Source organism: Alosa sapidissima, chromosome 5 (genome assembly GCF_018492685.1).
Source record: "Alosa sapidissima isolate fAloSap1 chromosome 5, fAloSap1.pri, whole genome shotgun sequence".
NCBI classification, from domain to species: domain Eukaryota; kingdom Metazoa; phylum Chordata; class Actinopteri; order Clupeiformes; family Clupeidae; genus Alosa; species Alosa sapidissima.
Genome location: NC_055961.1, coordinates 31,321,353 through 31,338,057, shown reverse-complemented (window position 1 = coordinate 31,338,057; position 16,705 = coordinate 31,321,353). Strand labels below are relative to the sequence as shown.

Here is a 16,705-nt window from a genome sequence, read left to right as displayed (position 1 = left end):
AGCATGAAGTATTTTTCAATAGTCCAATTTGAACTTGGCTGAATTGGCTGAATAGTGACAAGATTCTTCATCAGAACATCCATCAGAATAGCCTGAGAGAACCCCTGTGCAGCAACCTGTTAGCAATTAAGCAATAAATAATCTACTCATAATTCAGTTATCTGGTATTATATGCGGCAGTGAAGTTTTTTAGATTTGTGAACAGAGAATGAATAATGATTTAAATTATATTATTGCATCCATTTGAACAGTTGCAAAGTTATGAAAATAGGTAAAATGATTTTTGTTGGATGTAAGGAACTAAAGGCCATTACGTTAAAAAGGACAACTTGTACTTCTGAATACTTAAGTATTTTCAAAAGCAAGTACTTCTGTACTTCAACTTAAGTAAAAATGTGATTTAGCAACTTCCACTTGCATTGGAGTAATATTTGATAAGGTGTGTTGATACTTTCACTTAAGTAAAGGAATTGAGTACTTCGTCCACCTCTGCAATAGTGTAGTGGTTGATTCCCAAACTTTTTATGTCAGGCCCCTCTGACAACAACAACGGGGAAAAAAATCACTAAGCTAAACAATAGATACACAGCATTTAAGTTCACTACCTGTACTTCTATAAGATTATTCCTTGTTGCACAAGAACTTTACTCAGAGCATTAATCCCTCCTAAAAAGTCACACTGCATCCTTGGACACAGATAGCTAATGATATAGGTATAGTTTATGTATTATTGAATATTGAAAGCCACATACACACACACATACATGCATGCCAAACGAGATTAGTAATATCAATATTTAACAACAACAATAAACTCAGAGGAGATATTTCCAACCCATATGGTAGTCATGTGCACCCAGTCTTGATATCAACAGATTGTGCACAAGGCATGCCACGAGGTCATTTATAGGGTGTGTAAATATCACCCCCAGAAAAATGACCAATGGCCTCCTGGGTTGAAGAGTTTGTTTCATCCCTTTGATCCAAGTTAGTATTCTGTAACTGGAGAGTCCCCTTTGATCCCAGAGGAGAGGCTAAATCATCTCTGTGTCGAGTGGTAGGCCTTCACGGGGATCCGTTTAGCGTTCTTTATGCAAGTGAAACAATGAAATGAGTCGTCTGACCCATGTAAACTCAGGTATTGTAATTTGTGATATTATCTGACCAATTGAAATTGTGAGGGGATTGGGCAAAGGATGAACTCGAGTGTGTTGAGAGCGTCAAAGTAAGAGTGTGAGAGTGTGACAGCGGCGTGTTCCCCTGCTTTTTCTTGAATAGATTCTGACCTCTCCCAATAGCCTACATGGCACGGCTTTGATTCTGTAATGTTTGGCGATGTCCAGTAGATGTCACCCACATGCAAATGAAAACATCTCTTTCGTATGAGGGTGCTGCAGGGTTCAGGGCCAGGGTTGAACGTGTCTTTAAAGAAATAACTGGGCCGTACACCTGGGTGGAGTTCTTACCATAGTTTAATACCCTTTGTAATTGGTTGTGTATATGCGTGAATAAAGCAGCGGTTTGCGACAAGCAGTCTGCACGTCCACTCTTACATCATATTAGGTAACAGGAAGTGCTGTTAAACAGGAGGAAGTTTTACTTTTAGGGAACAAATAATAGGGTAAAATGAACTAGCCTATTTTGTATTACAATCACAGCTATTGTAGGCCTATAGGCCTATTGAGGTAGAAATTTTAGATTGGATACAAAAAGTATTTAGAATGGATACAAAAGTATTTAGAAATGTTGATTTTATAGATCCATAAGGTTTAATATCCGATGGTTTAATGTTTATGTTTTCAATGAAACTACCAAAGAAGTGCAAGTGAAAAGTCATTTAAATGGCAATATTTGGTTCAACAACATGGAATCGTATTATTTATCTTTCGTACTGGTTATCTTTTCATATTACTGTGATGCGTTATGATGGGACACATCGTTCATAAGGTAGCCTATGGATTATTGGGAAGAAAACGTCTTTGGTCATTTTTAGAGAGCAGATGTTTGACTCAGTCACCGTGGACATTTAACTGTTACTTTTGGAGTCAAAATAGCAACAAATTTGAGCTTTTAGTCTAAGTCTACATGCTGATGTGTGCGTGCGTGTGTTCGTGCGCGCGCGCACACGTGTGTTTGAGAGAGAGAGAGAGAGAGAGAGAGAGAGAGTTAGTGTAGATTTATGTGTGAGCTGAGTGATGGATTGCAGATTGAAAGAATGTCTGTTACCGAATGAATGAGAAGTGACCATTCAGTTTTCAAAATATTATAGGTTATTAGGCAAGAAGGACCGTTATTCTTTCTATTTACCTCAGGGGTGCATGTGGTATTGAAAGGTAACCTGTTCTATGCAAAGCACTAGGAACTCCTACACTTCTAAACTATTATTCAATAAGGACAACGTCTCAAATTGTGTATGCTATAAATTCATGCGTAATCAAAATGTTATCATAAAATCTCTGAGCACAGCGGGCATTTGACAGCTTTGAAAGGACGCTATGGGTGGTGATGAGTATTTGAGGTGCGTTTCTAGGGGGAGGGGCCACCCTTTCTTCCCTGTCCTGATAGATAAGTATTAGACCCCCTTGAAAAAGTGATCACATTCTATACACAACCCATAGCCTACCTTTGCCTTGTTTGGTGAAGAAGGGAATTCAAGATGCAGTCCCTAATTTCATCTTTTTTCATGGCATTCTTTTTTGAAATGAGCTATGGTGGAGGTAAGTTTATTGCATATATTTATATCAACATCTCACAGATGTGTCTGTATGTATTCATTAACATTTATGCTATAGTTATCAAGGAATATGACATTTCAAAGCAGATTCGTTTGTGGCTACTTATGAGCAGTGTCAATAGTTTGCCATCTTCACATTAGTATTTTAATTAATTGAACCATTCTCTATTGTTCTATGATTACAGTCAAATTGAAACCTGTTAGCTGATTAAAGGCTACTTTCTGAAGTGTTTTGTAGACATTCAGTTGTATATTTCATAATGTGCATATATTGCATATATTTCATAAATGCGCACAAAAACTAAAGAAAATGCTTTTATACTTTTGAAATACATGTCTTTATCAAAAGTAGGCTATATCTCCAAACTTGCATCGACAGAATGTCAACAGTCGATAAACGTGATATCTGACGCAGAGACTAGATAGGCTACATAGGCAGGGATATACCTACGCAGTATTTTCTTATTTTGCAGTTACGACTGGATGAAATAGCAGAATATGCCACTTCAGAGTTTAGTAACATGTATCACAATGTCTTAGGCTACATGTTATTAGACCGCTGAACATAAACCCCTTATGAAGTACCTAAAGTCCTGGTACCATCTCTATCGTGGAAAATGTTGTAACGCTCGTATTTTAGCCACCTCTAATAGTCAGAATTCACATGCATTTCTCCCAGTCCAAGACTTCAAGAATATTAGCAATGTTGATCTAATGAGACATATTCCCCACGTCACTTGTTTCCAAGGACACCTAAATGTCACAATAAACATGCTGTGTCATATCAGTCAAAGAAAGGAAAATTCGATCCCAAACATATTAAAATAATAATAGATGCTTCATCTAAGAACAATACAATATTTTATAGAACACTATACCGATTTCCCATTGCTCTTCGCTCGAATCATATAATGACTTGAATTCGTGTTCATTCATTCCCCGCTGTGCACCTGCACTCCCTCTTTTGGTGGATTTCTGTACGAGCCAATGAGACAGATTTGCGTGTTGGCAACAGCGGAGCGCAGGAACCTAGCTTACTCCATAGCGCAGCGTGATAACGGCGCCGGTGAAATGCACACTGGCAGCGGACACAAGTCACATCCATTCATTGTTGCATTTATTCAGCCATTATTGATTTGCTGCGGTACAAAAAAAACCGTTTACTCCGGTTCCCTGCGGCTGTTGTGACAAAAGCGACAAGTGAAATTACAAAAGTTTTGAAAGGAGATTTGTTCCCTTTTCTTATATATGTGTGATCTCTGTGAAACTGAGATATTTCGGTTACATAGGTAGACGCAATGAATAGGCACGCAACAGTCACTCGGCACCCCTGCAGTCACTATCCCTAAATTCATAGACAAAATACGCGCTAACTGCACTGTCACTTTCTTGCGACCACAAGGGTATATAATGTCGCAGTGGTAACAAATCTCTCCACAATATCGACTAGATTCTCATATGGCTACAAGAGCGCAAGGAGAGAAATATGGCATAATGATGACTCCCAAAACTAAACGTGTCTGGCGGGTATAGGTAGCCATTCTCTTCTAGCTATATAACGTACACGATCAATGTATATAGCCAGACTTGTTTTGTCTGCTGGCCCCAGTTTAGCATATTGTATAATGTATATTTTTGTTTAAACACGTGCAGGAGCGCGAACGCCTTGATCCCTCTGAATTGAGCTGAGGGAGAGCTCTACCTCACAGAGACCGTCTATAATTATTTTCTGAACTAGACGAAGTGCAGATAAGAATGTTTATTTTCTTATCTTTGTCCTTTGCTTTTCTTTGTCGGTTTCCTACTTCTTGGTCATTCAAATGGTTCCTCGTGGGATTTCGCTCTGTACTATTGAGACCCATTGTTCAGTGTTACTTTGCTCGCGGTGCAGCTAGAGATCAAAGTGAAACAGCTTAAGCAGACAGTGAATAACTGAATAATGTCACGGAGTGAATAGGGAACAAATTTGATAAATTTCCAACTGGCTCATTCCCATTGCATTGAAATGCTATTTTTCTAACAATATACTTCTAACAGAAATGCCATCAGTGTTGGGTAAGAGATAAGTCTCAATATTTCATTTGAATCAGTTGGTTGGTTGGTTGGTTGGTTGGGTAGCGTATTAGGACATCTCATATGTGAGGATGCATTCAGATGTGATAGCAAATCTAGAAACTTCTTAAGGTATGTGACCAAAGAGGCTGAAAAACGGTTGAGGATGGATAAGGCCAAGGATGAACTTTTGTAAACGCCTTCACACACCCATATATCCCCATCTTGTTGAGGACATAGCATAACGGATTTCACATACCGCACATGGTAGGAGTGGCTCCACTGGGCTCTCTGTTTGTCTGTCTGCCTGTCTATTGTGAAAAGAATGGCAGGTCAGGTATAGGTTTTGTGCAGATTATATAGCTTCACAGAGGGAAAACACAGTAAGTTTAAGTGTAAACACTTGTTTCATGTCATTCTTGTCCCTCCATAGTCATATTTAACAACAAGCAAAATTATTGAACTACGCTGTTCACTTTTGCACTACCACCATTGCACACACGCTACCATAGCACCGTATATATATATACATATATATATATATATATATATATATATATATATATATATATATATATATATATATATATATATATAAAATTCATAGGACTTACCTATGCCATGACACCAGAGGAAATTCTAAGCTTGTGTCTGCTACTAAAATGTGTGTGTGTGTATGTGTGAGGGGGGTGCTCTACCCCTCTTTTTCAATGGCATATGTTTTTCATAAATAGTCTTTTTCTGAGATAGGAACGTTGGTGCAAAAAAAAATGAAATTTGGAACTTTGTGAAATATTATCACGCGCAAACATACGACCCCTAGAGTAGAAGAGGGTTGAGCTGTGTATACATTGAGATAACGCAGTAAGATAAAGTCACTGCCCACAACTTGTGTGTCTTGCGTGAGATGCTAAAACAATGGGATGAATTCCTGTGTATTTGGGCACTTTGTATGGCCGGGGATAACAGTTGACTTTTGGGCAAAGTGGAAACAATTCCTTGTTTGCAAAAGGGGAAACAAAATAAATATTGATTACATATTTGAAAAATATGATTGAAATCTAAAAAAAATAATAACAAAAGTGGTTAAACTTCCAGCGGAAATAAGTCAAGAGTCCTTCCTATGTCCCGGAAATGTGTTTCCCCAAATTCAATTGTTTTAATTGTTTTTCTTTGACAAGTATTGAGTATGATTATTGTCATTCAGTCATTGTAACTAGATAAACCCTCTGATAGTTGTGGGAGAGTAATTTTAGGAACGTTTGGGTGGGTGTGTTCTTCATATCTGTTCTATGTTGCATTTTTGGCTTCATGTTGTTCTAAACCCAATTGAACAAGTCATCAATATCATCAATGACTTGTCAACAAAAAAATGTCAGATTTTGAATAGCTGTCAAATTCTCATATGAAATCTCATTTTTGAGCCACGTGCAAATGAAAAGATGATTAATTAGAACTATCAGATAACCCATTGTAAATTTGTTTTAGGAACTTTTCAATGGATGTGTTCTTCACTGTTATTGTTCTTCATGCTGCAATTTTGGCTTGGAGCCTCATGTTGTTCCAAACCCAATTGGATACGTCATCAGTGTCGTCAGTGACTTACATTCTTTAAAGAGGATTTTGGGAAAGCATTCTGTTAAACTTCAATAGCTGTCAAATTCTCATATCATTTTAAGCTGTCAATGAAAAGATGATTAATGAGACAGCATGACCAAGATCCTGGAATTCAACAGCTCTGATTGTCAATGATAGATTGAGATTGTATTGAATCCCCTACTGTATATTAATAGACTTGTGTTTTTCTCTCTCTCAAGATTGGTGCTACCAAAGTCAATCACCTTGTGAGACGCATTGTAAGGGTGAGTTCAGCTGTCCTAGTTTGTATTTAGAAATAGGACTTTTGCAAGTTATTAGAAATTGAACACAAACACAAATCCAACTAGATGTACCGCAGAGCGGTACAAAATATGACCGCCGCCCAGTCCAGCACATTTTTTCCACAAAAAGAAATCACGCTGAAAGGTCTATATGATTCTAACTGTCTCACTAAATTGCATTATCCACACTCAATTCTCACTGGTATCTGCTAGACAACAAGTACCAAAACATAGATTTCACATGTAAAATTCATTTTATACAACCCGACCTCCATCTTGCCTGTTCATAATTCTAAGAAATTCTTGATTTTTTGTGTTATGTTTATGTTATGTGTGTGGGTGTGTGTGTGTGTGTGTGTGTGGGTGTGTGTGTGTGTGTGTGTGTGAGTGTGTGTGTGTGTATGTGTATGTGTGTGTGTGTGTGTGTGTGTGTGTGTGTGTGCGTGCTTGTGTGTGTGCCTGCGTATGTGCCTGTGCATGCAAGCGTACATATGTCTACTGTGTGAGTATGTGTCATACGTATGATTACTGTAAATGTATGTGTGTGTGTGTGTGTGTATCTGTTTGTGCACATGTGTGCACATGAAATGGGTTAACATGATCCCTGGAGGCAAACATACGGAAAAAAATGGTCATCCTAGGCCCTACAGTTCTCAAGATATTCACAGAGAACTGTGTCTGCCCTACCCTCCTTTCGGGGGGTCCAGTCCAGCAGGGGGGCTACAGATCAAAACGAAAAATGACGGTTCCATGCTATCCATGTGGGGGTACATGCCCACCAAGTTTTGTGTACCCCGGTCTTTCAGTGTCCCGGGAATCCTTGTTGGTGTACGTCACTAAATGTACACATAAATTATTTTATTGTAAGGCCCTCCATGAACGAAAGTACACAAAACTTGGCATGCATTCGGAGGGTGTCATAATGATCCTACACTTTTAATTTCGTGCAGTTTTGACCTTGTCGGCCAGAGATATTGTGATGAAAACACCTAATTTTTTGTTTTTTAATTTTTAACTAGGTGGCGCTATACATGAAATAAGTGGTAATGGGATGGGTTGACATGCCCCCTTAAGACCAACATACATAAAAAAGGTGGACCTCCTAAGCCCTACGGTTCTCGAGATATTCACAGAAAACTGTCTCTGGCCACCTACAGGCCAGTTGGTGTATAGTAACATAAATTAATTTATTGTGTGGCCCCCCATGAACGGAATTCCACAAAACTTGGCGTGCATACAGAGGGTGTCATAATGATCCTACACTTCCAATTTCGTGCAGTTTTGACTATGTTAGGTCACAGATACCTTCAATTACAACACCTCATTTTTACTTTTTTGTGTTTAACTAGGTGGTGCTATACATGAAATGAGTGGTTATGGAATGGGTTGACATGGCCCCTTGAGATCAACATACAAAAAAAAATGGTCCTCCTAAACCCTACGGTTTTCGAGATATTCACAGAAAACTGTGTCTGCCCTACCCTCCTTTCGGGGGGTCCAGTCCAGCGGGGGGGCTACAGATCAAAACGAAAAACGATGGTTCCATGCTATCCATGTGGGGTTACATGCCCACCAAGTTTCGTGTACCCCGGTCTTTCAGTGTCCCGGGAATCATTGACGGAAATTTGGGCATGCGAAAAAGAAAAAAAAAAAATCTGACTAAACCTATATGACCGCCGCTTCGCTGCGCGGCGGTCATAATTACCTACTCTGTATGCTCCCACCTGTTTAGTCCAACTAACCCTAGGCTATATTTGTTACTCCTGAAGGACCCCTTGAGTGGCATGAGGTCAATCCAGAGTGTGGACGCCAGAGGCAGTCTCCCATTAACATTGTGACCAAGAAGACCCTGCCTGATGAACGCCTCACGCCCTTCGAGTTCAAGGGCTACGAGCACGCCTTCAAACCCACCCTCAAAAACAATGGCCACTCTGGTGAGCACTGTTTTCTTTGCTTTATCCTGGGATAACTCTCTGGAATTCTCCTGTCACCCTATCTCTGTATGCATAAGGTGTGCACGAGGTGTGTCCCTTTGTTGTCACTGGAAAATATATGATCTTCGCAACCTATGTAGCCTACATCCTAGCCTAATGGAAAGACAAACTTGAACTTACTGTAGCACTACTGCCAGGGGTGACCTTGAGGATGGGAATGTCCTGCTAGATAATGCGGTGACATCACATCCTGCTGGGCAGCTCAAGGTCAAGCTCTAGACATCACTCAAGACTTTCACCTTCAATTCAAAGTTCTATCTTTAAAATCATTAGAAGTCCATCTGAAAAACATCTGAGGTCATCATAATATCACCATGACACCATGGGTTTGATTGTGTTTACACCTGCAGTGAAGGTGGAGATCAAGCATGAGGCAAATGTGCGTGGAGGAGACTTGGATGGGGTCTACAAGGCTGTCCAGTTCCATCTGCACTGGGGCAAGAATGGCGGGCCGGGGTCAGAGCACACAGTGGATGGGGAGCAGTACCCTATGGAGGTGAGTTAAAGCAGGGCCGTAGTCACCATAGACATTGAGGGGGACGTGTCCCCCCCAATATTCAAATATGACCAAAATGTCCCCCCCAATATACGGACATAGAAAAATAAATAAAGAAAAAAGGAAAACCAGGAAACCAACAACCACCACTATCTGAAATGTAATCAAACATAAATAACGCACAAATTAGTGACCTAGTGATGGTTCCAGAGTAGCCTACACCCCTGAGTGGTTTGACCTGGTGGTTTTTTCTGTTTTTCTAGGGTGACCTGATTGTGTCCTCTTTTTAGTTTGTGAAAAAGAGGACATAAGAGAAAACACTGCCTTAAAAGGCTATTTTGAACTTATTTGTGAACGACAGAGAAAAACCCAATGCAATTTCGCTGTAAACACGTTTGAGGCTCTAGAATAACAAAATTCTGGACGATTTGTAAGGTCTCAAAGAGGACATGTCCTGGAAAAAGAGCACATCTGGTCACCCTAGTTTTTCGTTAGTGGCGTGCGCTCAAAAGCTTCCATTTGCTGCACCCTACCAAAGATCCTTGATTACTGTACTAGCTCCGCTTTAACCCTCTCTGACCCTACTGCGGTGAGGTAGGGCTGGCAACAATATCGCAAAAGCTCACAATTCTCACAAAACTTGTTAGAAAGGTGTAGCACAGGCTAAGGAAATCCCATACATTTTTGGAGCCGATCAGACTCAATGGGAACTTTGAAACATTTTCCATATTGTAACCTATTCTCGCAATGATAGCGAAAGTGAAAAGTTTCATTTTAAATGATGAATTTGTGCAAGCCTGTGTCATTCATTTCTTTCACATGCCTTACAACATAAATAATGCATTCATATGCTAGTACTAATGCCAGGAATGACCCTGTTTATAGGCCTCTTAGAAATGGTTGTTGCATCTTGCATATTATTTAGATGCGCACTCAATTGCGCATCCATGCAGGCAAAACGTAGGAATCAAATGTGGTGACGGCACACAAGTTGGAAAAAACGTCGTAACAACTTGTTCGTGATTTTTAATAATATTTTTTGCATGGCCCTCAGACCCCACCACAGATTTGGTCCCCCCCAATGTTGACATCATGACTACGGCCTTGAGTTAAAGCCAAGTCGAGGCACACTACAGTACGTGCTTGGATATGTTTTAAATAAGATGTCAAATCTCACAACGGTAATGGATGGTATGAAAGTCCCGTTAAATTGTAGATAGGAGAGGCATGGAGTCCTCCAAAGTGCTTACACTCATCCAATCGTCCCATATTTGTCTACTTTGACTGCAATGATACTATGGTATATAGTCGGCGCAGTTGTGCTGGATTTGTGTCTAATGATTCTCCTTCCTGTTTGTATCTGTAGCTGCATATTGTTCACATGAAGGAAAAATACAGCTCTCTTGGCGATGCCCTGAAGGACCCCAGTGGTGTAGCAGTTCTTGGGTTCTTCTACGAGGTCAGTCTGCAAAACGAATATAAATATATGATACAGTACTTTTGCGTTATAAGATATAGCTAATGGATTTAGGATGTTATATTAAACACATTTTTTCTTTTTCTTATGCCAGCCGTCAACAGCTGTCAATAGAAATTATGAACCTTTCATATCAACTCTGGGAAGCGTCGTTAACAAAGGTGAATATAAATGCACTTACAGTAAACTCAGCTCCTAAATGAAAAAAGTCTATCACAAGCCAGAGAAACGACATTGACATTTTCGTCTGCCTGCAGATGCCGTAGCAGAATTCCCACATTCCGTTTCCCTACATCAGCTCATCCTCAACGAGGTCAACATGACCAGCTACTACCGCTACTTGGGCTCTCTCACCACCCCGGGCTGTACAGAGGCTGTGGTCTGGACTGTGTTTGAGCATGCCATCCCCCTTGCCAAGAGCCAGGTACGGCACACTCACACCACCAGCAGAAAAAAAGTGATCACATGCAGAACAGCAGAGCACGGCCTGGGCAGGCAGGAGACCTTAGTAATGCACAATAAATTAAGCATATCTCTTAGGGCAGACAGCACACCAAGTTTCCCACCCGCACGTACACCTGCGCAAGTCCTACTGGTTAGTACGGTGTTAGTTCAGATATTTCAAAGACACACTGATTGTGTTTAAGCAATCCTGCCTGTGTGAGTCCTGACTGTATGAGAGGCGGGTCTCTTGTGTTTTTCTGCTCTCAGATTCTCACAGTCAATGGGCCCTGTAGATTTACTGATCTCATTCCCTTGGTCGTTCCACTGTCTGAGTTCAAATGAAAGGGGACAGGTGTTTTTATGTAATGGCCCCCAGACTCTGGAGCTTATTTATGGAGGTTATTTATTGGGACTGTTCCCCAGTTTCAGCTTTTAAAACTGCTCATAAAACTTATTTTTATGAAACTGCATACATCACATATTGAGTGTTTATGGGTTTCTTCTAATGTGTCCTTTTATTGCTTGTATTATGCTCACATATCATTTTATTTCATTGTTTTATTTATTTTAACATCAGTTGATTATCATTTGCAAATTATATCATATGTTTCTTTCATTATTCTTTATTATGATGTTGTTGTTATCGTTGTGTGTATTTTTAATTCTCACATAAAGTTTTATAACCTGACTGTTCAACAACACTTCTGTTTATCCCCTCACAGCTCAGTGAATTCTCCAGACTAAAGTTCGACGGTGGGAAAAGCATGGTCGACACATTCCGGCCGGTGCAGCCACTCAACGGACGGCTGGTGTACCGATCGGGCAGCGCTACCGTTCTGTCCAGCGCCGCCCTCCTGGTGGGTGCTGTGGTCATGGCCCTCCGCCTGTCTCACCCCAACTAAGGGGGGGAGGGGGGGTTGAGGTTCCAACCAGGGCGCACCGTATCCACGCATGAACACAATGAGTTCTTACCAAGTCTCCCAAACCAAGTAACCAAAACCAGTGAAGCAATCAAAAACACTACAACCCCACCACCTCCCCCCCTCTCTGAAAATTAGCACATCTCCGCGTTCCTAAGTGATTTGCGAGCCATAGGCCCCTTGCAGATTAATAACAAGTCAATTAGATGAAGCCCAAGTGGCTGTTAGATAACACCCCCCAACCCCCACCCCCACCACACCAACCGTTCAGGTGGGCACGTGCAGGAGAAGCTGCCGCTCACTTACGTCAGACCTACGGGCTTTGCATGGCTTGAATGGAAAGAGTGAAAAGCTCATCGCTATCAATAGGCGCGCTCTTAAACCCTTTCCAGTTCTGGCTCCAGGCATTTGGGAAAAGGGGGACGAGAATGCATGACCTCGCTCGTACACTGCCAAGTATGCACAAACACACAAATACACATACACTCACTCATACACACACACACACACACACACACACACAGGGAGAGACAGAGAGAGAAACAGACAGAGAGCGAGAGAGGCAGATGCACAAATACACACACAAACACATACGTACACATACATACACACACACACAGTAACACACAAAGCAAGGGAGAAACCCCACAGACACACACATGCAGAGAGAGAGAGAGAGAAGTACACACACATACACACACACACACACACACACACACACACACTAAACGGAGCCGTCAACATAGCCATTCCCGAGCTACAGCCTGGGGGGGGGGGGGGGGGGCTAAATTTGGGTCGGATCACCTCGCGGCGTGAATCACCGGGCACACAAGGGCGCAGGCTGTGCGACACATGAGGAACGCTTCCACGCCGTTCTGAGCCGAGTTGCAGAGCTGCCTCCCGTGTCACCCGCAGGACTTTCAGGAGGTGATGATGCAGAGCTGGGGGTTGTGAGTCCATCTAACACCTCTCATGCACCCCCATACACACACACACACACACACACACACACACACACACAATCTGCTGAAAATAGATCAGGCGTTCCACATGACACGTATTAACGCTTAATGTTATGAGAGGATTCCTAAAAAGGCAGGTTTCTTACTGAACAACAAATAACAAAAAGGGAGGGGAGCGTTCAGAACTGAAACGATACAAGGTTAGAGATAGTTCCATAAGCAGATGAGTGAAAAACTGGAATTTAGGCCTTCAAGTCATTTAGCATACCCTTCAGTTGAGTGCCCAAGAGTGCCCATGAACATAGCCGTGCTGAACCAATGTTGTGATAACAGTGAGATTCCGTAATAAGTGTTTCTTAGGGAGTCTTTGCATGTTTTGCCAGGTGTTCTGTCCTGTTATGAAGGAAATGGGTAGACATTTGCGACTGAAATGACCATGTTATGTTCAGAACAAACTCCACCAGGTGCTTTCTGTTTGTCCATCTTGTCCATACACTACATTTCCCCATGTTTGAGAACACATGAATTGTGTTTATGACTTGCTTAACAGGGTCTCGGATGCACTGAATGCTACTTACTGTGAATCTATACCCTATTTGAGTTTATCTTGTCAGTATAGAGGGCTTCTAATGTATTCAGGTGTGATATGATATACTGTATGTGGATATTATTATTTTGTCAAAAATGAAGATTAATGTGCGGACCAAACAAGGATCATGTACGCTATCCATTGTTAACGCACCTCGTTATTTTTTATATTGAGTCATTTGCACACCTTTATGTATTTATGTATGTCTATAATAACATGAAGAAGGACACTGTTTTGTTATTTGTATTGATGTGTGTACCCGTTGTATGACAGCCTATCATTTTTTTTAAGTCATCTTAATTGGAATCAACAGTTAAAGAAAGAGAATAGAAAAATAAAGACTTGTAGTGAGATGACTGTGTAGAAAATGGCAAATTTCTGCTCATGTAGAAGTATGACATAGAGGGATGCGTTCCAATACAATAATAAACTACTGAATTGCCTTTTTAAATGATCCTGCTGTTTTGTATTGTCTGTATGGTCTGTTTTACTTGTACAGAACAGGTTATAATGTCACAATGGATGCTAAAGCACTTGAATTTGAAAGAATGGCAAGAGGGTTACGGCCAACCAATGCACACACACAAGCATGTACACACACACACACACACACACACACACACACACACAGAAATACTCCATAAATTCCATGAATTTGTTAGCCTGGCTAACGTCAAACCCCATCTCATTGAGATGGGGTCTGGGAACTAGACATTCATTTTCTCGTATTTGAAATGTGGTTTACGAATGCCCAGAGCCGTTTATTGGGCGCTACGAATGTCTATCAAATGCGTCTGTACGTAGCTCATTACGGCTTTGGTGTGTCATCATCGTCTTGCTGCCCTCCCTCCGTACTGTGATTGGTTCCTTTGTTGAGGTGAAAACGAAGTCCATGGAATCCAGGCTGCCTAGCAGCGTGAATAAAATCACGCGCGTAAGGCAGCATGGGAAAATCCAGGCTATGAATTTGTATCAGAAATGCAGCATTCCCACAGTACAGGTCCCCCTCAATAGTCAGTTTTACCAGTGCCATATAAAGTGGCGGTGCAATGTGCAATGTGGTTCTTGGATTGCTGCACAAGGAGTCAGACAGCCGAATGGGAAATGCCAACAGATATCTCTGTCTAATCCCTTTCTAATTGACTTGCACTGGATGCTTGAGGCTGTCGCAGACCAAAGTACACTACACAACACTCAAGTTCAGAGACCCAGACTTGTACACAGTGGGGCAGACTAATAACTCAAAACAGATTGTTCACCCCCAACTCCACTTCACCTAAAGTCAATCCATCAGACTCCAGTGCTACTTCTGTCTGGGGCAGCACAAAAATAGGCAGGAAAGCAGGAACGTTGACCTGCATTTGCACATTACCTACACAACCACACACACCAGAGCATTTGAAAAAAAAGCACACACCCCTCCTCTTAAAGCAGTGACGTCAGGTAAGTGCTTGGCTACTCCTGCCCTGTGCCCTCGTTCTCCGGGAGCGCAGTGACCACGCCACCTGGGCCTGGGAGAGAGCTCGCCGTCTCTCTCCGTCCATCTCTTCACTGCCCCAGCCGTGGAGGAATCAAAAGCCTCATTGTGACAGATGTGGGGGGGGGGGGGGGGGGGGTGGCAGACAACCGATGCTGCCTAAACAAAGGGTGGGGTCCTTTAAGCTAATGAAAGGCTCTGATTCCCCTGCTGATGGAAATTCTCTGCTCCTGTGGGAGAGGTGAGCAAGGATGCAGCTCCGTGGATGACAGGTTCAGATGTGAAGGGGCACCCCCCCCCACCCACACCCCATCCAGCATCGTGGTTTGATCTGGCCACATGTCAATGGGATATGGCCGACTGGCTAAGGCCTCCAATGCCTCCTGAGGGCCCCACAGATAGGGTGGCAAGGGCCCCCGCTCTGGACAAAGGGCCCCATTCTCTAGAGGAGAAACCAGAGGCATCCTCTAGCTCCTTTGTGCCTCTACAAGACGCCCATCAGATAGGCGATGATGAGATTAAGGAAGGTGGAGAGAGGCTCCTAAGAAGAAGGCCTCCATTGCGGGGGCCTCTCCCAAAGAACTGGGGCAAACGACAAATACACACAATCACACACGCAGGGGCTCCGACAGAAAAGTAACAACATTTGGACAGAGGTCAACCCTCAAGCCAAAAAACAAACAAAGCTGTTGGTGTTGCTTGTTTGTTATGTCACTGCAGCATTGGATATTTACCACACCCACAGAAATGGGTGACCGTGCCGATTTTGTCGAGCTAGACATTTACAACCCTCAAGACATTCATATCCATCAGTCAACTCAGAGCACATAATCTTCAAACAGAGCAAAGTCAAAGGGTCACTGACACATGGCCTGTTTGTAATAGACTCCAGACATGGCTACGCTTCCATTAGATCAGCAGTGCCTGTGTAGTCAGACCAGTCCAACTGTTATTTAGGGGATAATATGTGAGGGGTTGCAATCGAGTGTTTATTTTTGAACACGAGCAGTTTAAATATCAAAGAAGCTGAGAAGTGCTAAAAATATAAACATTAAATCCAACTGTCACTCTGTGTCATGTTAAGGATCCACACAAGGCAACCCCAAAGTAAAACATTATTTATTTACAACTCAAGAGATCAAATGCGATGTTCTTGTATGTTGTATGCATTGAGAAACAGCAATGCCTAGAGGCACATGACATAACCAGCAGCCCAAGCTTTGTGACTAATCTGCAGTCGAGCTGACTGTTTAATACAGCTCTTGACAGTATCAACCACTTGAGCTTCCTCAAGCCCAGCAACTTCCGCAGACTGCTGCCAAAACAACCTATAGAACTTTAAAGAGATGTCCAAACACTATCTGTCCCTTTCCACAACATTAATGATGACCAACACAGTAGCTTCCTGGGGAAGGTGAAAGAGCACTGACTCAGGGGGAATGCAGCTCCTTGACTTATCTCTCCCTAACGGGATGAGGTCTGTTTTAACTACTAGAGAGCGTGATATACAGTATGACATGACTGTTGCCCCAAGGCCTTCTGACTAAAATGATGTGGTGATTGTGGTGTGCACAGTGGTAAGGTATACTCTGCAGAGACCCTGTTTTGATCCCTTTATCTTCTAGACTGGAACAGGAGGTACAAACACCAGGCCCGGAGTGGGTAATCGGGAGAATCGGG

The 16,705-nt window shown here is 42.1% G+C and overlaps 1 protein-coding gene across 1 annotated transcript; it reads left to right on the top strand.

The window, feature by feature from the left end:
* Nucleotides 1-2,602: 2,602 nt before the first annotated feature.
* On the top strand, nt 2,603-12,542 carry ca4a (carbonic anhydrase IV a). Its single transcript, XM_042093467.1, has 8 exons — nt 2,603-2,717; nt 6,604-6,648; nt 8,436-8,600; nt 9,011-9,156; nt 10,523-10,615; nt 10,728-10,794; nt 10,891-11,057; nt 11,800-12,542. The coding sequence occupies exons 1-8, from the start codon at nt 2,657-2,659 to the stop codon at nt 11,977-11,979; spliced, it is 924 nt and encodes a 307-aa protein (XP_041949401.1). The 5' UTR covers nt 2,603-2,656; the 3' UTR covers nt 11,980-12,542.
* Nucleotides 12,543-16,705: the final 4,163 nt, after the last annotated feature.